We start from the raw sequence: 22,707 nt of genomic DNA, 5'->3' as shown, positions 1-22,707 counted from the left end.
CAGGTAATTACTCACGCTAAGCAGGCGCTACAAACAGAAGAGACGCTCATATTTGATGAATGATTCACATGTATTTTAATTTCGTCTGTCCTTTGACCTCCGGGGCTGGCTAATGTCTTTTGGGTCACCCCCTGCACCCTCGCACACAGACATTGCCGCCTTCACTCTCTCTGAAACACACACACATATATATATATACACACACACACACACACACACACACACAACGGGAGAGAGGGCTACAGGGAGTCACAGTTAATGGGATTACCCCAGCAGTCCTGAGCCATCCCAAACCTCACCTCCAGGTCCCACTGTGGCAATCAGAGGCATCAGCATCCTTTACGCATCATGGAGAGTGCTTGTGATACCACGCCGTGGGGACCTCTGCTCTCTAACCTCTTAACACAGCAGCACTCTAACTTAAGGGACCTCTGCCGCTTTATAGAGCTACCCCCAGAGGAGACCTAAAGGCAGTATCCACCGGGTCACAGTCTAAGACACCATTAACTCGAAACCTCTAGGTTGGACTCAGTATGTTTAAAAATCTCTCTTCTGGCAATCAAAGCAGCATCAACACCACGTTGGCTGACCCTGTCACACAGCAGTCCACATACTTGATCTTTAATGTGAGGGTCACATCTCTAATGGATCTGTACTTGTGCGTCTGTGATACGTGTAGCTGAAAATAAAAAGAAATGCTAATTCTTATGCTGCTTTGATACTGAAAACACAGGAACAGGTACACATTCCATCCTATCCACACTCCCAACACGATTACTTAGAAATGAAGCGGAAAATGGAAGCGATTTATTAACGAGACATTAGAGGCACTTTTAATAACCTTCCCATCCTGCTCAGCAGGGAGCTGCGGATTACACCACACAGGTTTCGGTGACACCAGAAAGGAAGTCCCCCGCCGGGTGTGTGAAGAGCGCAGAGGGACACAATACCCAGCCTGGGGTTCTCACATCCCGCTCTGGGCCCTCACCCCAGGGGGAAGGACAATGGGTTAAAAAGGCATGAATGTCCTGCCTATCCAGGATATAATGTAGGTGGCTGCCACTGGGTCTGAATGGCCTGACAGAGCAGCGGAGGGAGAGGCACAAAGAGCCCATAATAAAAGAGATTCCTCGGGTCAGTAAAGCATTGCATTCACTTTGGCCTCCACAGCTCACAGCCTCTCCTCTCACATTCACCTTTAGTCTAAACTGCAACAGCTAGCTATAGAATATATTTAAAATAGAAAATATATCTGAGAAGTGTAAGTGTTGTTCTATAGATGCAAGTAAAAAAAAATCAACATTTTCCTACTTTCAAAGCCATTATTTACCATTTTTTTAAAAGAGGAAAGATAAATTTGTTCCAAAAAGGCAAATATTAACGCTACAGCTGATGGTGTTTAATAATGGCTATCGTAGTGGCTGAAGTTCTACTGGCACAAATTGTACATGATAATTTTAAGAGGAAATGTAAGGCGTTCATCTGAGCTTGTTTGAGTGCACTTAAGAAAAAGGGATCCAGTTTAAAAGGAAAAGCGTCACTCCCACTACAAGTAGTGGAGGGATTAGAGAAATTCCACAGTATCAAGTGACATATGTTCGTGCAGAAGTGTGAGAAATCAACAGCTTGATGATTTCCTTTTAAACGTCTGTGCGCTCACAGTGTGTCGAAGCTAAATATTCAGCAGGTTAACTCAGGTTAACCTAAAATACTTAATAGGAAAGTGCATTGATTGATATTTTATGTAGCAAAAAAAAAAAAAAAAAAAAGAAAAAAAACCCCACTTGTCCAATATCTGCATGTGTCTCCATTGACTGCATGGAATGAATAACCATTAAAATGCGTAACCATTGTCCAAGTCATGGGCTGGGACAATCAGATAATGCAAGAAGACAAGGGATGATGCCCACACAGACACATGCCTTTACTGCACCCTTAATCTAATTAAAGTGAATAAACTTATAACTGATCTCCTCTGTGACAAAACACTGCTGAGGAAGCTAATTTGCTTCCTTGTTGTGGCTCCAGAAACAGATAATACTGTTTTATTACACAAAGGTCACCAGGGAAATTAACTTCTGGGCCAGCATATAAAAGAAAGGCCCGGCACTCAGAATAACAAGTACATACTGATTACATTCAATCATGAGAGTCCCAGTTGGATAGGACGCTGACCTTTCTGCTGTCTTGTCAGGAAATAAGATATGTAAACGCAGGACGGACCACTTACACAGGCCCATCTCTATGTTGTATTGTGGTAACAATCTGGCACGGCAGCCACCACAAGGCAGATTGTCCAAGTTATCCGTTTGAAAGAAGTTTAATTTTAACAGTTGAATAGAAATTCATGGCTTTTTTCAGACTCGAAGAGCACTAAATTGGATTAAGAGCACACCACTGAATCCACAATGAGTGAACAAAAAAAGTTTCAGTTTCTTTGTCTCCTGTTTAATACAGCCAAAGTCTCAGGGTATTATTAGTCACCCTCGATTAAATTGATAAGACAGCTCCAGTTTCCTCTGCTTATATGTGATAATTTACCATAAATTGACAAACTAGCAATCATTTGATGATTATCTTAATTCATTTCTGGTATTATTTATTTCAGTGTCCACAACAAACACCAAGCTGAATGTTTCTTTTATTGTACACTTTCATTTCATTTTGTCCCTCTCCTGCTGGTGCCGTTAGTCACTGTCTCCCTCTTTCTCCATGATTGATGTTTACAGGTCATAGCAATACTCTTAACTCATTAGTTAGAAAGGGAAAGATGGGAGCACTTGCTGGAGTGAGATATTGCAGAGGAACAGAGGGAGCTATTTCAATGGGGAGACAGAGAAACTTAGCATCAGTGTGATAATAGCCCCTGAACTATTGCATGTTTCAATCAATGGAGACAGAAGTAAATAAAAACCAGAGGGGAAGATTCACCGGCATCGATCCTAGCTCAACACAGACCTTGCTGACAATCTATGGTCTGGGCCAGTAATGCTCCCAGTCATCCACAAAATCAATGAAACTCATCCTTTCAATAGCATCCAATTATTAGCACAAAGTAAAGGCAGCCTTCCGCGATAAATCAGAAAACTTTATTGAAAAGGGAAACAGACAAGATAAATACTAATTGGAATGTGAATAATGTGCAATTCTAAAAACAATACTGTTAAAACAGGTAACTAAGATTTTTCCAACTTGGGTTGCATCTCGTGGGATGAATGTAATACTTAGACAGGAGTTTATGCCACCTAAATGATGAGAAATAATATGGTTCACCCAAATGACTACTTCTTTAACCAAAAACATACCTGTAGTTGTCAGATAGTTTGGATGTATTTGTCCAGGTTGTGGTATATCCGTCTCTGCACACTTCTCCTTTAAATTACATTTATATACTACCAATTTCCTACAACAAATACTTAATGCCACCCAGGTGGCATACTTTTTATCAATATCATGCAGAAACAACCCAAACATCATAATATGGCATTATTAAACTTTCGATGGTTCTGTCTAGGCACTCACAATACCCGGTTAGAGAAAGATCATAATCGCAGTATCAGTACAGAGAAATGCTGATTTAAAGTGCAAGGCACTGTTTTGGGAAGGAGAGGCTGCTGCTGATTTTTAACCATAATTTTAGAACGATGTATGAGAATCCATTCAGTTCCATTATATTAAGGAGACTGCTGAAATCTCAGAGACGGGCCTCTCAAGAGCTGGACAGATAAAAGCCAACCTGTCTAATGAACTGGAAAGGCTGCTAGAGGTGAGTGATAAAGTCTGGTTTTGGTAATTTAGTGAGGTGATACTTTAATAATCCATCGCTACTTCTCCGATGTGTGGTCACATGATCTATGGGTTTTCTTTGTCTTTTCATGAGCTGTGCAAACAAACTGAGAGGAATATTGTTGAATCTTGATCTATACCATTGAGGAAGAAAATTGTCATTTTGTAATTTGGGTGAACTGCCCCTTTAGACTTGACATCATAACCAGCTATATGTGTACTTCTAAGGACAGTCAGGTGGTTTTTTTTTTGTTTTGTTTTTTTTGCACTTGCTCAGTGTGGTTTACATTAGATGAGGGGATATCCAATGTTCCCCTCTGCTGGCCCTGAGTAATAACCATTAATTTCCCATCATAGTTTGTGTTAATTAAAAAAGCTACAGGTTTAATTGCCGTTAAACGTAATGATGTTAGATCGCATGTTCATGTGTTCAGCTCCACCCATCAGCAGCTCGTCACTCAGACTTGCTGGATTTAATCAGATAGAGAAGGAAGACTTGTCTCTAATTATCTGCTCCGCTTCATCATTTAATCTTACTAAAACAGCTCCTCACATGTGCTGCAGCCTCAACTTATAATGTATCTTTGCTAAGATGAGTGTTGATGATCAAACGCTGTCACAAAGTCTTTTGCCAATGCAATTATTTTGCTTACATGTGCTTCATTGTGTGTGTAGTCAGAACCAGTTTATTTCTTGTGTTTATTTGATAAGCTCTTTATTGTTTTTCATCTTTTTTTCAAAGAAACAGCTGAAACGCAAAGTGAAGTGAAAAAAAACTCCATTCAATTAGTGTAGACTTAATATAAACACAATTTGTGTGTCACTCTCTACTTCATTTTATTATATTTACATAAAATTAACCACATTTGGGGCACAGAAAGGACAGTATCATGTAAAGTGAGCGAGTGCACAAGTGGATTTTAGGAAAAAAAAGCAGTGTCCTCAGTGTGGTCAGCTCACTTCCAAATTTTTATGTCAGAGAATTTGTCACAAAATATATGGTATTAGTGTAATTATCACTTGTTTCACAGTTAACAACATCATGATCAGGGATTATAAAATGTTAAACTCCTGTGTAAGAGCTATCACAAGTCATCTTACTGTAACAGTTTTGGTAAATGAGCCGTAAATTTTTTTGTGGCTTTGATGCTGACCCACACTCATAAAGTATTACAGGTATTAAAAAACAATTATGTCCCATTCTTCCAAAATAGCCTCCCAGTGCTATGTTCTGCATTGTAATTTAGTCGGTGCTGCGACAGAGCACAAAACCAGCTGTTGTGCAATAGTACACTAAACAGGACTGCTCCTGTAGAGAGAGAGTGTGGGAGGATCATGGGTATTACTGTGCTAATTTATGAGCCTTCTCCAAATGTCATAAATCTGCTCTGCTCAACAGCTCATCAACACCACTGCTGTTACAGAACAGAACCTGGTAACTGCACACATATGATCAATCAACTCCTCTTCATCCAAAAATACTTTTGGGTGGTGTCAACATTCATAACAGAAAGCTACTGGACAGCCATCAATCTTCTGATTCTAATCCACCAAAGTAGCTTATATTGGTAAGAAAAACATTACAATACTTGCTTCAAAAGTCAATTTCAAAATGAAGGGATAAGATATACATAAAAAGAATCAAATGGCACATGTATAATGCATGCATGCATGTATAATGCAGCACATGTACATATATATATATGTGTATTTCTTGTAGTTACCACAGTATATGACTAAACATGTCTGTTCTGCAGTATTTGATGTTTAGATTTCCAACCATCCCCAGACCCCTCAACCATCGCATATCAAGAGTGTGGGCTTCTTTCACTTCATTGTTGGATGAAGTCCTGGTAGAACACACTTGCTTGTAGCATGGAGGGGAAGAAAATCTGATTAAACAATTAGTGTCAATTAGCCCCGACCAAATCATTCTACAAACAATTGGTCTCTAGTGCCTGGCTTAATTACAGGCGACTTTCAGCTCCTTATCATGAGCCATGTCGCCCGTGATTCATGTCCGACTCACGCCTGTCCCTCAAGCACCATCAATTATCCACCAGTAAACAAATCCACCAGGCAAAAAAAAAAAAAAAAAAAAAAAAAACAGCTCCAGGTCTCAGGCCTGATTAGCATACCTCTATGTATTCTCGTCAGCTGCTGTGCAACTACAAGTGATCAAAGCAGGGATGTAATGAGTTGAACAGTTGGCTGATAAAAGAATAAGACGAGATGAGGATCAGGATGAAAAAAAAAAAAGGTGTCGAAGTCTGATTTCAGTTAAAGCCACAACAGTAATTGTCCTGATTCTGAAGGAAAAGGAAAGGCTGAAGCTCGATTGTACACAGGCACACAAATTAAAATATACCACGCTGTGTTTCAACTGTGCCCTCATACAACATAAGTGATTCATTTGATGCCAGTGTCTGGAGACAGTTTACAGTGATAACAAGCTTTTTTTTTTTTTAAAGTTTGATCATGTAAACACAAAGGCATACAGGCAACGACCACATCTCACAATGTGAGGTCAGAGCCCTTGATTTCAACACAGACACACGCACATGCACACACACACACATGGAACATACACAATGCACAAAACGTGTGAAGGGGAGCGACAGTAGGCGCGATGACATGTTAAATTACCCTGGTGATGTATAGCTTAATGAACCCCTTGTGTTGATCACGCTCCACATTAATCAACAGCCATGAACAGATTCCCTTATTTTCTCAATGCTGCCTTGATAAACTGCAATTTCATTTAACCTTGGACAGCAACTTTAATAGCTTCCACAGGACAACTGTCAATACTTCCCTGGGTATACAGTGATTAAATTGCAAGGCGAGAAGTGTGTCCCAGCTTCCTCTTCATGCTCATCCTATGTCTCCCTCTCTTCAACCCCCCCACACCCCCAACCCCACCCCCTTTCCTTCAAATCACAATTTGTACTTTCTTACTTGCACAGTCTGCATTTAAAAGCCAAAGTCAAAACAGACATTTTTGGACTCTGCTGTGCAATCACCGGCATGACCTGTTACTGCTTGTTGTGGTATGACTTTGAAAAAGGAATAAATGTGTCATTCCAGTAATTCATCTCTAAATGATATTATTGTGTTTTATTAGAATAACCTGTCGAGTCTTTCACTCTTGATTCTTTTGGTTTGTCTGTTTTTACTAATTCACTTTTTCAAAACTGAGTATCACCATCTTTTTCGGGTTGTAACCTGTTGTTTGTGTGTTTTTGAACATATCGCTTCGCTTTAAAACTTTCATGTACCGAATATAGTCCAAATAATTATTTTGAAGACATGAGATGAGCAGTCTCTGAGGATAATAATGCCATCACTTTTTTTTTTTTCATCTGAATTTCCTTGTTGTCCATGAGCTCAATGGACAGGACAAAACAAGATGGTGACAGGCAGTGACCTGAGCCCTGTCATAATGATTTTCTGTGATATCCTCCACCCTTGTCAATTTAGCATAAATTATCAGCCATGAAAGGCCTGCTGGCTGATTAAAACCAATTGTCTGGGTAGGGAAGGACAAGGCAACCTCTTTATTGTATGATAAACTAAGTTAATGGAAGAAGACAATCTCCCCTCTGGGAAATCGGACTGACTCTTAATTAAAGCATTGTATTTTCTCTGCTGGATAGGAGGACCTTTCTATTCCAACATGCACTAGAATGAAACTTGAACGATAACGCGATAGATAAACGGAGGCAACGCACCCGGATGGGGAAAAAATATACAAAGTTATTCTTCCTGTGTGAATATCTGACAAGAGAAGCGGAGGAAAAAACATGGCATATTTGCGCAGCTTGCAATTGTAATCAACGCCAATCCCTCTCAACAAATAATGCGACTGTGTGTTTTAACAGATTTGTTTATAAAAAACACATGCCTGACACTTGGTCATTAAACTTGGTCTCAAAGCACATTATCACCTTTGGAGAGTATGTTTCATTAGCACATCCACAGCTGAAATGATTCCAAGTTGTGTGTCATATGTTAAGCATGTTGTTGTCATGAAGCTTCATCTGCACTCAGGGAACAATACAAGTTTGCCTTACTCTTGTGCTCCTCGGATGACATAACAGAAAAGCAAACATTTCTCTGTCCTGCGCCTCTCGTTGGCTTCCTCCACCCACACTTGAGAGGTGACAGCCGTACACCCGGACTTCCATTATTATCCAACACAGCAAGAATGCCTCCAGGAGGATAATTACTGAAACTTGAAGAGCCAGGGCTAATCCTAAGTACTTCACTTTGTATGACTGCCTCGCCCGCCTGTCTCTTAGACTGCCGCTCACACTGACAAAGTGCAATGTTGGGCTCAGTGAAAGTCAATAAGAAGACCTCATGGCCCACAGATGTAGCAGTCACGCCAAATGGCGGCAAAATACACTGTTATCTCTGTTTATCATAAACAGCCTGTTTTTGAAACACTGCAATATATCACCTCAGCCAAGCAAACAAGTGGCACTGGAAATACAGATTACAACGTCCAGTAAGGGTTTCCAACATATTCCCAAATAAATTATTCAACTTCATTTCATTTTCATAATAAATAGACAGTCTTTTGGTGAGAGAAGAGCAAACAACCCAGACAGACTGTGGTGGGCTCTAACACTAGCAGGCACTGGCAGCCAATATATAACCTCAACTATAAAGTCCTGGCCAAAGGACGTCGCCGCTGCTGCCGTCAGTCGTGTTTTGACTGACAGGTGCTGAGACAGATCATTAGCACCCTGTCTTGACATATTTGCGTGACAAGACCCATCACATGAGACCCACTGCAATTCTGAGGATGTTCGTTATTTAACATACAATTATCTTAATACAGGGAGGCAAATTATGCCCATCCAAATGACCATTTACATGGTTTCCATGTAAACCAGCAACATGGCAATTGTGAACAAAGGAGCCAGCGCCCAGGGTTGTTCAATACAACAAGAAACTTTAAATTAAAGCTTTTAAAACAGCCTGAATAGCCGGACATGTTGATTCTATGATTTTATTATTGTCATACATATATACATTTTTGCTGGTGATTAACTGCTTCTTGTTTAAATCTTTTGGTTGCAAACAGCCTCAACTTGAAAGGCAAAAAGAAAGTTTTTTGGCGGCTCTCTCCATTCATCCCAGGAGGAACCAGAGGCTCCCGTCCTGCCAGACAAAGCCAGGAACAGCTGGCTGATCGATACCCGACAAAGGCTCAGAGGTTAGAGCAGTCAAAAGATTGTTAACTAGCCATTTTATTTGCCAGACATTTATATCATTGTTTATGGTTCAGTGCACCCCTTCAGTGCGGGCCATGCTGCACACCTGTGCTTGGAGCACTTTCAGGGCCTCTTCACCCACTTTTCATGACCTCATGGGCGAAGGCAAAACCGACACCACGTCTCCAAGTTAGACAAAATACTGAGATAGATAAATAAATACATACTTACATAGATAAATAGATAGATGGATGGAGGGTTTACAGAAAGTAAAAAATGCTTGTATGCTTTAGAGTGAGTGTAATGTGCAGGTGTGAGTGTGCACTGATGGCAGTGCAGGATGGGATGGGCCTGTATATGTGCACATTCCTGCATATGCGTGTGTATTTGTTTGTGTGTGAATATGAGTGTTAGTGTACCATGCACCCCAGCCGGTAACACATGGCTTTGCTGCCACTGCTCTCTGGCTCGTGTTGTGAGTGTCCCTGCAGGCTGGCAGGGAAGGGGAGACCCTCTCTGTGGCTCACCCAGGCGGAGAGGGGCTTCCTGCACATCTTTTGTCACACCATTTGGGCCCTTGTGTCTGTGGCTGCCCTGCTCCGGACCCACTTGGCAGCTCACCGTGCAGACGGACATCTGCTCTTTCCAACCTCCTGGTGAATAGAGAAAACAACAACCAACAGACCCTGCTCTCTTGCTCTCTGGTCTGCATACTTTACTGCATACAGTTACACCATGTCCTATAACAGTTTCTATCTATCATAATAATAATAATAATTGTGCACTGAATTTACTCAAGGATATTCTGTAATAGTCTGTAATTGTTATCAATTAATACCAATGTTTTAATAATGCACCCTATATCTTTCTATTTTAAAAATAACTGGAGTAATTATTATGACTGTATGCTGCCTCAGCCACAGCGGTCTTCTAATTGCTGTGGACAGACACAAGTGATTACCTTCGGTTTTCCTCCGGGAAAATCTTTGATAGGGAAGCCTTCAGATTATCGAGCTGCTTTGTAAATCTCCACATTAAAGTATAGGCTAGTTCTGCATCTCTGGCTTGACTCCTTTTCTCCCAGTTCTCTAAGCGGAGTGATTCTGGAGCACGCAATATTGAACACACTTTGTTCGTGCTCAGCGGCCCAGAATAACTCGGTCATTATGGTGGCGAAAGGGACAGGTTTTGAGTTTGATTTCATGATGGTAATATAGCCCATGTGTGTAGGAGAAGAAAGCCTTCAATAGGGACATCTGTTCAATGCGGCTTACAGTTACAGCAGCGCGATAAGAACAACCTGTGCACACCATGTGAACTAGGACCGACCCTCTAGCTGCTGAACGCAACAGGCAACAAAAGAGGGTTTTTTTTTTTTTTGTTTTGTTTTTTTTTGTGTGCAGAAGTAGTGCGCTAGGAATTGATTAGACAATCAGATTTTTAAGTACGGGTGGATTAAATATCTCTTGAACCCGCGTAGCTCCAGCAGCGAGATGTTTCCTGTCGGGGAGTTATCACACTGACCTCTGACATCAGTCTTGCTGGTATGATCACTTGGTAATTTGTCACCAGAGGCCAACATGTAGCTGAAGCCCTTACCTTGCTCTCCAAATGCGTAAAATCACTGTCATAATAGCATGAGTGACCATCCCCTCTCAGAGCAAGAAGAAAGGGGGGGAAAAGCAGTCCCCCCCCCCCCCCCCCCCCCCCCCACACACACACACACATATGTATGCAGAAATATGAAGTTAAACACTTTGGAAAAACAACAACAGAATAATAATGTGTGTGTCTTTATATACCTGTTAGGAGTTTATTTGCACGTAGAGGAAAATCAGGGGTTCGGCGGGAATTTCCAAAGTTAATCCTAAGTGAACTGCCAGTGTAACATTTCTCTGCATGGTCCACAGTCCCAGCGGCTGCAGGAGATGTGCTGCTGTATTCTGCTGAGAGCAAACGTCGGGGGTCAATCAATGCACTGCGGAGCGGAGGAGCACGGTACGTAAGGTTTTATTCTCGCCATCCATACTTTGTCACCTTTTATTCGGCCGTTGAGTGCTGTCGCATAGCGTTGGCAGCATCTTATGATTTTCGATAGCTTGTGTGATTGGTTAGTTTGACGGAAATAAAATAATGAACGAGCGATGAACGGATCGATACAGTTTCTTTCTTATCTGCAACGCCAATAAGCCTGTGCATGTGCGTGTTCGTGGGGGTTTTTTTTCCCCCCCTCCCGATTATCTCAAATCTGTCCTTGCTTTTATATGAATTTATGGCTTATTCTGATCTCTCATTTCCCCCTAAAATAATTAAATCGACGCTTGATGCGTTTGAGAAACAATCAGAATAACTTCAAATAAAGATAGTTAAATACCCGTTTAGCCCATGTCAGCTGATTATTAAAATTGTCTCTATATTGGTAACTACTGGCAAATGACACTTGTGGTAGGTATAAGAATAATAATTAAGATAAGTGCATGTACTGCTGCACCTGTTTCAGAGTTTGTTTGTTTGTTAGCTGTGTAACATTTTGTTTGTTTTATCTTTTTTTTCTCCCCCCCCCCCCCCCACTCAATTTTTTTGTACAGCTGAGGGTAAAGCGGTGTAAATTAATCCAAAAAGCTGTTGTCCAATCCTAGAAACACAAGAATTAATCAGATAGTCCATCGATCACGCTGTGTAATAAAGGAAGCGACATGGGTTAGGCAGATGATGTGATGAATAATCCCTGGTCGTTTTAATTAACTTTTCCCTGTCCTGTAATGACCAAGCTGGTCAACAGACCCGGTCAATAAGCATGTTAATATCAAACAAATAAAACTGCGGATGATTAAAAACCTCCTGCGTTATTAAATTTGAAATTCAAATGAAATTTATGCTCCCAGTGCAGACTGCATGCTAATAGCGCCCACAGAGAGTCCCAGGGTTCAACACACGTTTTTTGCCTACAAGTTCTTATTATGTAACAGGAGCTTCCTCTATAGATTTAACAAATGTCAGTGGGCAAAGTGATGAGCCTATTCAACACAACCAGCTTATCATTTTATTTCCAGCCTGACACAGTGCAATCACTTACATTCATAAATAATCTCACTTATAACGTGAGGCACCAACATTATCTATATTGCCAATAAGCCCCTAAAAAAAAAAAAAAAAAAAAAAAAAGTGGACATTTTTGAATTTTGTAATTTTGAGGATGAAAATGTTCCACGGTTAACCACATCAGCCCCCTCATGCTCTTCATCATCGTCTGTTTTAGAATCAATAATCAAATGAATAATCCTGCTGCGGAATGCACCATCTTCCACTTTTTAATCAAAACTGTCAAGATAATTGAGCACAATTACAGTCATGTGAAAGTTCGAGGCTGTGTAATATTGGTCCACGACCAGAACAATGCGGCCTTTATATCTTGTGTAATAGTTTGTGTATATTAACTCTGAAGAAGTGAAAAGATGTATAAATGCAGCGGAGTAAATTATGCCTGAGCCAGAATAAGTTTCTGGCGTGAGCAAAATGCAAAATACAAAATGCAAAGAATTTTTAAAAATAATAAAAAAAAAATAATAAAAATAAAAAAGAGAAAGAGAGAAAAAAAAAAGAAAACATGGAGAGGCTCTTGTAGAATAAAACACAAACAGGTGAAATACTGCACTGAACCTGGAAACACGCATGGAAAGGACGAGGTGGAGCTGACCCACTTAAACTTTACTTTGCGTTTATATTTGGCGGAAGAGTTTACGTGAAACTTTTTTTTTTCGGTTGAGATAAATACTGCGCAGTAAGGAGCATTTAAGTGATCTGAATGGGGGGGAAAAAAAAAAAAAAACCTTTTAAGAGACTGTTTTGTTTTTGGCGGAGGTGCAGTCATACTTTACCAACCTTTTTGTGATTATTATTATTATTTACCTCCTACCCGCTACACCGCCAGACAAAGGTCATCATCCCTCTTCCCTCAAATTTTATGGAATGTGATGTTCTGTAAAAATTTCAATAAAGTGGCCCCCCTAATTCCTCCTTCCTCATTCGCTCTCATTTAACTTTACCTTCCTTCCGCTGTCTTTTATTATGGAGGGGGCGGTGGGTGGAGGAGGGTGGAGGAGGGTGGAGAGCTGTCTGAGGCGCTCTATTGATGACCTCACGGTAGTGTGTGGCAGTGCGGCGGGACAGAGCCGCTGATTGGTCGCCCGTGTCACAGCGGCACTTCAAAGCCGGAGAGGAGCCTACAATTGTGGAAGAATGGGCGGAACACATCATTGTATTGCACACCTCTAAAAAAAACAGTGCTCTGATTCATAAATATAAAAAGATCCTCTGAGGAGGGCAGTGTTTTTGTGTGATGGCAACTTCACTTCTAGGGGTGAGTCTAAAGGACTTTCTTACTGGTTTAATTAGTTCTTGTCATTGTCCGGTGGAGGGGGGATTAAACTTACAGCCGGCCGCAGAGTAACAGCGAGGCCAGTGCGCTGCTTATATTTTCAGCAAGCGGTTCGTGTGAGAAGAAGGCTGAGGCTGTGTAGACGCGATAGAAGTCCCCCACTGGCGCTCAAAACACGCGTGTTTTTCTTGGTGTCTTGTCTTGGCATGCGTTTGTAAGCCTTGTGTGTCGCGTTTCAGTTGTCTGCTCTCTGTTTGTCCAGGTAGGAAGCGATAATAATCTACTGTAATGATTTCCAGACTTGGGGAAAAAAAAAAAAAAAAAAAAAAATCAAAAGCATATCTTATTAGACATCTGCTTAAAGCGTTCCTGCTTCTCTGCTGAAATGCTGCGTGAAAACGTCTGTGGTGAACCCGTTCAACTTGTTAGACTGATGTGTCACTTACAGCTTTTCTTGTCCTTTCAGGAGGAGCCGAGGTTAGGATCGACTCCTTTAGCCATGTTAGCTGCAACATGTAACAAAATAGGGAGTCCGAGCCCTTCACCGTCCACAATTTCGGATAATTCCTCCTCATTTGGAAAAGGCTTCCACCCGTGGAAAAGAGCCGCCGCGAGCAGCTGCAGCCTGGGATCCGGCCTGTCCGGTTTCGGGGTGTCCCGTAATGGATCCGGCATCTCAGACTCTTTCGGCACCAACAGCTCCACGGGATCCAGTGCTTTTTCCCTCACGTCCGGTACCTCGTCGAGTTCACACTTTGGAAACGATTATTCTGTTTTCCAAGCCTCCGTTTCGAGCAGCTCTCAAGAGTCCAGCCACCAGCCGGTTTTCATCTCCAAGGTGCACACCTCAGTGGACAGTCTGCAGGGCATCTATCCGAGGATGAGCGTGGCGCATCCCTACGAGTCCTGGTTCAAGTCGTCTCATCCCGGCATCCCCACAGGAGAGGTCGGGACCACCGGCGCCTCTGCATGGTGGGATGTGGGAGCGGGATGGATTGATGTTCAAAACCCTAATGGAGCAGCACTACAAACGTCCTTACATTCCGGTGGACTCCAGACCTCCTTGCACTCTCCTCTGGGCGGATATAATTCTGATTACTCGACTTTGAGTCACTCTGCTTTCAGTACAAGTCCCTCTCCACACCTGTTGACAACCGGCCAGCACCTGATGGACGGTTTCAAGCCGGTGTTATCCTCTTATCCGGACACAAGCCCCTCTCCATTAACCGGGGCAGGGGGGACTATGCTCTCCGGGGGTCCCCCTGCATCTTTAGCGGGGTCTCCGAGGTCATCTGCCCGCCGGTACTCGGGCAGAGCCACCTGCGACTGTCCAAACTGCCAGGAGGCAGAGAGACTGGGACCGGCGGGCGCCAGCCTGCGGAGAAAGGGTCTCCACAGCTGTCACATCCCCGGCTGTGGGAAGGTTTACGGGAAAACGTCGCACCTAAAGGCGCATTTGAGGTGGCACACCGGCGAGAGGCCGTTTGTGTGCAACTGGCTCTTTTGCGGTAAGAGGTTCACACGCTCCGACGAGCTGCAGCGACACTTACGCACACACACCGGGGAGAAGAGATTCGCCTGCCCGGTGTGCAACAAGAGATTTATGCGTAGCGATCACCTGAGTAAACATGTAAAAACTCACAGCGCCGGGGGATCCGCCGGCTCTGGCTCCGGGGGCAGCGGAGGGAAGAGGGGGAGCGATACCGACAGCGAGCACAGCGCGCCGGGAAGTCCTCCGTGTCATTCCCCCGACCTGTTGCACCCACCGGAGTCAACCCAGGGAGTGGGCATGAACGGCCTCTAAAACTCCCCCTCGGTGAAGTAAAAACTGTACAACAGCAAAGTGTCGTGGCGGAATTGTCCGAGAGGACATGAAAGTGGACATACTTTGGTGTATGCCAAGTGCTTCATCCTGAGTGTTGTCATTTAATGAGATAATAGGCCTACGCGTTTCTTTTTCCAAGTGTTTAAGACTACTAATTGCATAATTTCATAGCTGTACCATCAGAAACTTCTCATTAATACATCCGCGGTGTGAACGAGTAATCAAGTTATTGTGGGCACACTGGGACAGGGCACAAATGAAACTTTTTTTCGCGGCCTGATCCTGAATATTCTTGATGTTTTATTTCCCAGGGTATGAAACATAAAAGATAGAAAAAAAAAAAACACTGCTGTGAAAAAAAAAAAATAGGGACTGCAAAGTTGTGTTACTACTGTCATTCATATTGTTCAAAACCAAACTCTGGCACTTTATTATCGAGCAGGAGAAATTGTTTTTGTCCCCGTGGATGGACTGCTCGGTAGGAACAAATAGCCTACCTGTAGAGTATGGTAAGATATGGGATGGGATGGTTTTCATTATATCTGTCTGATCCCATTAACCGTTTGGTAATGGAGGAGCAGTTGTAGGTTTATATCACATATTGCTATTCACTCCACAGCCTACAGTGTGTGCTCCCAGTTTGTAAGTAGGCCGGTCGAGGTTACTTACACTTCACTTCGCTGCAAAATGTGTTGTATATAATGAGAAATGTAGGTTAGTATAATTACAGCCCAATGTAAAGGTGAGTAATGTATTTGTCCAGGAGACGATTTTGTATAGGTATTTCTAGTTGTATATGGACTCTAGTAAATATTTGAAAATATACGGAAATGTACTTGGATTTTTCTTTGACATGATATGAAATGTATTGTGGGGAGTTATATTTAACCACGAGTTTTCTTGTATTTAGGGGTCTATCATTAGGCGCACTTTGAATTTATTTGTAAGGTTTTGAAATCATTTACTGTTTACCCACTCATTTAATTTAAGTAAGCATGTTGTAAAGTGATTTTAATTTTACAATGATATTTTTTTTTTTTTTTCCCTCCGAGAATGGCTTTTTATGTAAGCCACTCAATAAAGTCAGTATGAACTCAGAAGCAGTTGATCGACTCGGTTTGTTTGATTGTTGAGTCGATAAAAAAAAAATCTATTTGTCACCGGCAGACCAGAAAGTTTGGAACAGTTTGCCTAGAATGCATTATTTTAAATTACATTGTGAATTTTTTCTATCATTAATGTGAAATATTGTAGATACCGAGTTTCATGATTTACGTGCACAGATGGTTTTTTACAGGTGGGAAAAGGGGCCTGTGGCAACATCAGGGCCTGACCCAGAAACGAATTTAAATCTCAGTCATACAATCACGCAGTTAAACACAGCGGCTGCTTAAGCGTCTGTGTTTTAGGATTTGAATTCAAATTCAGGTGAAATTACACGATGTCTGTTTTCATGTTGAGCGTGAAAATGAAACCTCAAACTTCTGAGGCCGAAGTCAACACAGATCAAACAACACGCCTGACTGCTTTATTCATCTTCTGTGACTGTGTGGCAAATATTATTATATTAAATATATATATATATATATATATCCAAAGGAACATACTATAATTTATATTTTTATTTTTTATTTTATTTCCATTTTTACAAAATTAAGAGAAACATAAACTTTATCTCAAAGTGTTCTCCTTCATAATCGAACTTGGACGCGCTAAACCAACATTGCTCTGAAACACACTCGATTTTTGTTTCAGTCTAAATTGTGCTGTTAAGAAATGCGCAGCAGGTGCAGTGTTAATATTTAGATGCTTGCATAATTGACAACAGCCTATAAATATTTAAAAGATGAAATGAGCACAATATAAGAAAAACAGATTTTGTGGCGAGGAGTCTCGTTATAGGCTGGGCTGAATCTGACTTGATCTGAAGTTCTTAAATCCCTTTCCAAATGTTGGACGTCAAAATGATCACCAATCCAGAAGCTTTTAGAAACTACAACATATTTACCTGTATACAATTATTTAATAAACATTTATTTAGATTTATTATTGAATTTAAGTTTTTTTTTAAATAGGCTATCTGGACAGAGGTCACGCAGTTAGGCTTTTATCCTTTTATGCGAGCAGCTTGGATTTTGTATTTCCTATAACTTGCAGTTGATAATAGAGACAGCCCAGGTTTATTCTGTCTAAATTATTTTCCTCCTTGTTTCTGGGGTTTTAACACATACAATTACGCATGCAGACATACATGGTACTGTGCCGACTGAAGCGCCTTGGATCATCTTAACTGCGTTAGAAAAAAAAAAAAATATATATATATATAAACATGGATAACGTATTTTTAAAAAATGTGTTTTTCGCGTCCAGCGTCCAGCGTTTTCTGTTCCCTGAGCTCACAGCGAGGAGGAAAGTAAAACCAGTATCTTCCAAACTTCCGTTAGTCTGCTTTTCACGCACAGCTCTGTAGCGCCATCTAGCGCCTTCCCCTTCAACTAACAGCAATTTACAGCCCAACGATGATGCACTTATCCTGAGCAACTTGTGGTTTGGGGATCTGGTATTGGGGTTGCCTATAAAGTTTACTCTGAATTATTTTAGCAAGCTTTCTGTGAGTGTGGCTGCACCAAAGAATCTTTACGCTTTTAACAAATGCAACACATGTGGCTAATCCTGATGGTCTGTTTCCACGTTATCAGATATGTGCATGAACAAGGGAAACGTAAGGTGATCACAAGCATCTAGGTGTCTTGAATCACACTTGCATTATGGACGATAAGGAGACAAAGTGCCACAGGTCAGACTTAGATGTGTGTCAGAAGGGCTGATGGACAGACAGAGGCTCATTAGAACTTCTGCATGTACTCTGCTGTGTCTGTGTTACAAACTACATTCAAATTAGAAATTTAAGCTCTTTACACTCGACCTTTCGCCCTCCAGTGCAGAGGATGCCTCATTTAGAGGCAGTACATTAGAACATCTAAAAATCCCCACTGTGATATACAGTAGTTAACATTTAGCTGCCCTAACTTCCTTCTTAGTCAATATAAAATATACAAACGCTGACACGTGCACGTACCTACTCAGATGAAGTTCTACCATCATCACCTGCTCTCCTCTGTTCATACTTTGTGATGGTGGAGTCGAGTAGAAAATGCTGCAGGGACAATAATTAAAAGTGAAACCAAGTCAAGTTCGTAAGGAAAAAAAAAAAAAAAAACACTGAAAGAGCAGAGCAGAGCAGATGGACTTCGACTGAAGAAATTCTGCCTTTGCTGGGTCAGTGAAGCACTCTGACGTTTGGGATTGGGTTAAAGAGACATTTAAAACCTGCTGTGCTGTTGATGGTAGTAGACAAGCTTAAAAAACCCCTTGAATGAAATCAGTTTTAAAAAAAAAACACAAATGCTTGTTTTCCCTGTAACCTAAGGTCTGACATTGCTTATTTCATACTGGTTTATTTAAGGTTTATTTAAGATATAAAGGAAAATATTTTCAAATTCCAGGAAAGAGTGAAACAGGAACTTACCATAAAACCATAACTTGCTATTCTAATGTGTGAAATCAAAAAACTACAGTCTTAAACTTATCAAATGTCTCAACACACGACTGAAATATAACCAGACATAAAGTAATCATTTACTATGGGCAGAGTCATTTTTGGCCTAATGTCTCAGAGCGCATGGCTCTGTGCTGTCATGTTATTAGCACCTTCGCAGACTGTTGCAGCATCCCCTGGTCCTCAGAGGAATGTCCCGTCGCTGCCCTCATTTGAATTAAACTGGCCTTAGAGGAGGAAGGGCATGGACGCCAGGACGAGGAGGATGAGCTGCCAATTGTGGATGAAGGCCACAATAACAGCTACTGTCAGGGCACACATTGCGCTGGCAGCCAAATCCGGCTGTAAGGCAGTCACCTAGAAAACAAGAAAGAGAAACAATATCATCCTGCGCTAAATGTATCAGTGAATTTGAGGTTGCCTTCCGCTTAATAAAATTTAAAACAGATCAGAGTCTTGACTGAATCTACGTGGAAATGCCAGCTGCTATTGATATGAACCAGCAAATCATAGTGTTGTGGTAACACCTCTCACCGATTACGCATCTGTGGCCAATTTTGTGGTTAAAACCCCCAACCGCACAGTCATTGTCATCAAACCAACCAATCTCCTGGGAAAGGCAATTTGACAAGGTTCAGAGTTTAGTCAAAATAATTAACAGTAATTGCTATAACACTGACAGGGGTGCCCTTATACAATGCTTTCAGCAATTTAAATTCATTTACGTCACGGGTGGCGTTTCACCTGTCTAACTGAGTGGAATAGCCGCAGATTCAACCTGAATGTGAGAAGCTCTGCAGGTTTGTAACCTCAGTGTAATAGCTTCATTGCAACAATATCTATAAACTCATTAAGTTCAAGTCCACTTCAGAATCAAATTGATATTTTTCTACCTGACCACAAACCTCTAAGGGAACATCTTCAGTGTAAGAGAGACAAGCATAGTTTTCTCCTCTGACATCAGTGTAAATGTCCTCAAATGCCTTGAGACTGTTGAAACTCACATACACCAGAATAAGCACGGCTTGAGATTAAAAGACATGATCGTGTTTAATGCAGCCCAAATGTCCCAAAAAATTTTTTAAGCAAACATTTGATGGTTCAACCTTTTCAAATGTGAGGATTTACTGCTTTTCATTGTCTTACATGACAGTAAATTGAATATCTATGGACTGTTGGTCAAACAAAAAAGGACATTTGAAGGCAGCATTTTAGACTATGATGGGCAATGTTCACCATTTTCTATTGTTATAGATCCAACAATTGATTGATTAATCATGAAAATAATTAGCAGATTAATTGATAGTGGAAAGAATCTTTAATTGCAGCCCAATCTCTATTACACTGAATTAAACTGCAGAATTACACTGAAATGTTACTGCTGCATAATAACAGAGGAGTAGATTCCCTGTGTGGCCATCAGAAACCTTTATCGCTGCTGAATTTGAGCGTCTTTGCCTTTTAATGCCTGTTGGTGTGTGTATTTCATCAGCTCACATAGTTACACTTGTATACCAAGTTTTACACAGCTCTGCTTTGGTATTTTGAAACATCCTCACATCCACCAGTGTTTTAATCACTACTTCTGCTTACTTTTTGGATTGGTGAAAATCAAAAACAGACAAATACAACCTCAGCCCACTGTCTGGTTTCAGAATAAAGAAACACTGATGTGTCTGCACAAGTGAACAGTGGACAAATGCTACCACCAAGTGGCACAAATATGTAAGCTCAGACACCAACTCTGATTCTGTCTACTTGTAGAATGTATGCAGTAGAAATTATCTACAAAACATCAACCTCTCAGAGAAACAGATTTATTCTAACTGTTGTCATGTATTTTATTATTTTTACATGACAACAGGTTATTAAAGTGGCTGTGTATAACACACTGTTACCGTTAACGTTTCTGCATGCGGAGTGCATAAATACACAGTGCATCCACAAAAAGATGACTTGATGACTAAATACTAAAACTAAAACTACAGAAGAGGTGGAAAAACAGTATTATGATTCTATTAAGATAAAATAAGGGAAAGCTGCAAGTTAATGTGAATGTTTAGGAGCTGATTGTTAAAGCTTAAAAACGTAGGAATGGCCTCATTCCAATGATCACCTTTCACTGTCTAAATTTAGTAATATTCTTATTCACAGGCAACATACAGTACATACTTAAAGTGGGGTGACGGCACAATAATGCAAGTTCAAGCTGGTCCTTATATTGTTACTTTCAAACACGCTTATGGCCATTTTACCATTGGTGAAAGGCCTTTCTCACAGAAGACATTTTGATTTATCATAGTAGGAAAAAAATTACAACAATGGCTCCAAAACCAACAGTTGTTAATTTGAATTTCAATACTTTCTGACTTATCTAATCTAAAAAGCCTCAGTAATTTCTTAAAACAGCTAATCAGTGTAGTTTGAGGCGAATGTTACTCAGACAGGAGTAAATTATAACACTGGATGTGTTTTTCTGTGTTAATGTCACAGAGGAATCAGCTATATCAAGCTCTGCACACTCACACAACACTTGTTAGTACAATCAATTCACTGTTGTTTTTGGCCTTTTCAAGAGATTTGTGGAAAATGAGAAAAATAGTCAATGTTTCCAGATCCATCTGCATTCTCAAAACATCCTCAAGAGAGCAGAGTTAGCTCACAGATGTACAATGTCTTTTGTTTCAGATACTTGCTACACAGTGCTCATACGCTGTGCTGATAATGAAATTACTGCAACTGTGTCCTGATGGAAAATGAGAAGTATGCATTTCGTGTTTAAGTTGAGTTAACACCAACCTCCTGCATGCACAGGAAGTTTAGCTACAAAACAAAAGCAGATATAACTGTAATTTAATGGGTTCTGATGCACAATCAAATAGTTTACAAAATATTTTCACTTCTGCAGTAGGGGATGTGAACAACTCATGCTAAAGTCCAGGCGTCTGCAGCCAATGACCACATTCGCTACATGAAAATTCATAATCTACTCAAGGGTGCTTAGTTGCATTCCTTGAGAACAACTGCCTGTGGATGCCAGGGCTTGCATCCAAAGACCACAACAGCTCTGAAGGGACATTTCAGCCTTCACAAGGATATTCATCAGCAAAACAGTAATACAAACAATAAGCCCCCCAAAGGGATATTTGAAGTTATAACTTCTCATACACTCTTGCATGTAACTGTTGCACTTTGGTTGTAAGCTGTTAGCTGTCAAAAGTGGTCGTCTCCTGTTATATTTGTTCTTTAAAGATCAAATATCATGTCATTGTGTCAATTAGTGAGCTATTCAGGCACCAATCACAGCAAACGTGTGTAACGTGCTCAGTGTGATTTAACATGACTTTTTGTCCTTGATGAGATTAAGGTCTGTTTACCTCTCCCTTCATGTTGGCTTTGATCAACACTCACTCAAAACAGCAGTGATAAAGTAAAATCGATAAAAACACAATGGAGCATCAAATGAATGGCTAAGAAAGAATAAGAGGAAGAGATGCTGTCATGACGTCTTCTTTTGTTATTATACAATATACAAATAGTTACATATGCACCTGCTTTTGGCTGGTAAATTCAATGAGCCGTGGACTGCAGACGCTGCATCCATGTAAATACATTTAACTTAGGTTAAAATATTAACTTTAGGCTAAAACCTAACTGTGTGGATTAACCTTGTTTCTTTAGTCTCCTCATAGAGCCAGTCAGTCGCCTCCACCTGTGAGTGGTGGCGTTTTTTGTTTTTTGTTTTTTTTTTTTTTTTGCTCGACTTTTTAAACGCTAGCATGCTTATCACCGACCTCCGGCTCCTGTCGAAACTACAGGTATCGCTCGGTTTCAGGTGCCCGCGCGTAAACAGTGCGTTGCATTGTGGGTGTTGTAGTTTCTAGCCACGAGAAGCCACTCCTCCGACCGGGGTTCCGGTGTTATTTTAAACTCCCAG

General features: G+C 40.9%; 1 protein-coding gene and 1 long non-coding RNA gene across 4 annotated transcripts; one reads left to right on the top strand and one right to left on the bottom strand.

Moving 5' to 3' along the window:
* Nucleotides 1-6,722: 6,722 nt before the first annotated feature.
* LOC139613166 (uncharacterized) lies at nucleotides 6,723-22,698 on the bottom strand. Of its 3 annotated transcripts, XR_011686691.1 has the most exons (6): nucleotides 22,322-22,562; nucleotides 18,923-19,127; nucleotides 18,291-18,368; nucleotides 13,055-13,231; nucleotides 10,811-10,951; nucleotides 6,723-9,661 (listed from the first exon to the last, which is right to left on the bottom strand). It is a non-coding gene; the product is annotated as an uncharacterized lncRNA (long non-coding RNA). The 3 variants fall into 3 exon arrangements; XR_011686690.1 differs by lacking the exon at nucleotides 13,055-13,231 and having other exon boundaries at nucleotides 22,322-22,698; XR_011686692.1 differs by lacking the exon at nucleotides 13,055-13,231 and having other exon boundaries at nucleotides 22,439-22,693.
* sp8b (sp8 transcription factor b) lies at nucleotides 13,091-16,314 on the top strand. Its single transcript, XM_071469577.1, has 2 exons — nucleotides 13,091-13,368; nucleotides 13,853-16,314. Exons 1-2 carry the CDS (start codon nucleotides 13,348-13,350, stop codon nucleotides 15,188-15,190), a joined length of 1,359 nt encoding a protein of 452 aa, XP_071325678.1. The 5' UTR covers nucleotides 13,091-13,347; the 3' UTR covers nucleotides 15,191-16,314.
* Nucleotides 22,699-22,707: the final 9 nt, after the last annotated feature.

Source organism: Trachinotus anak, unplaced genomic scaffold, assembly GCF_046630095.1.
Source record: "Trachinotus anak isolate AG129_WGS33_773 ecotype Australia unplaced genomic scaffold, CSIRO_AGI_Tana_v1 ptg000032l, whole genome shotgun sequence".
Taxonomy (NCBI): Eukaryota; Metazoa; Chordata; class Actinopteri; order Carangiformes; family Carangidae; genus Trachinotus; species Trachinotus anak.
Note: the sequence above shows the minus strand (reverse complement) of the source record. Positions and strands in the feature narration are given on the sequence as shown.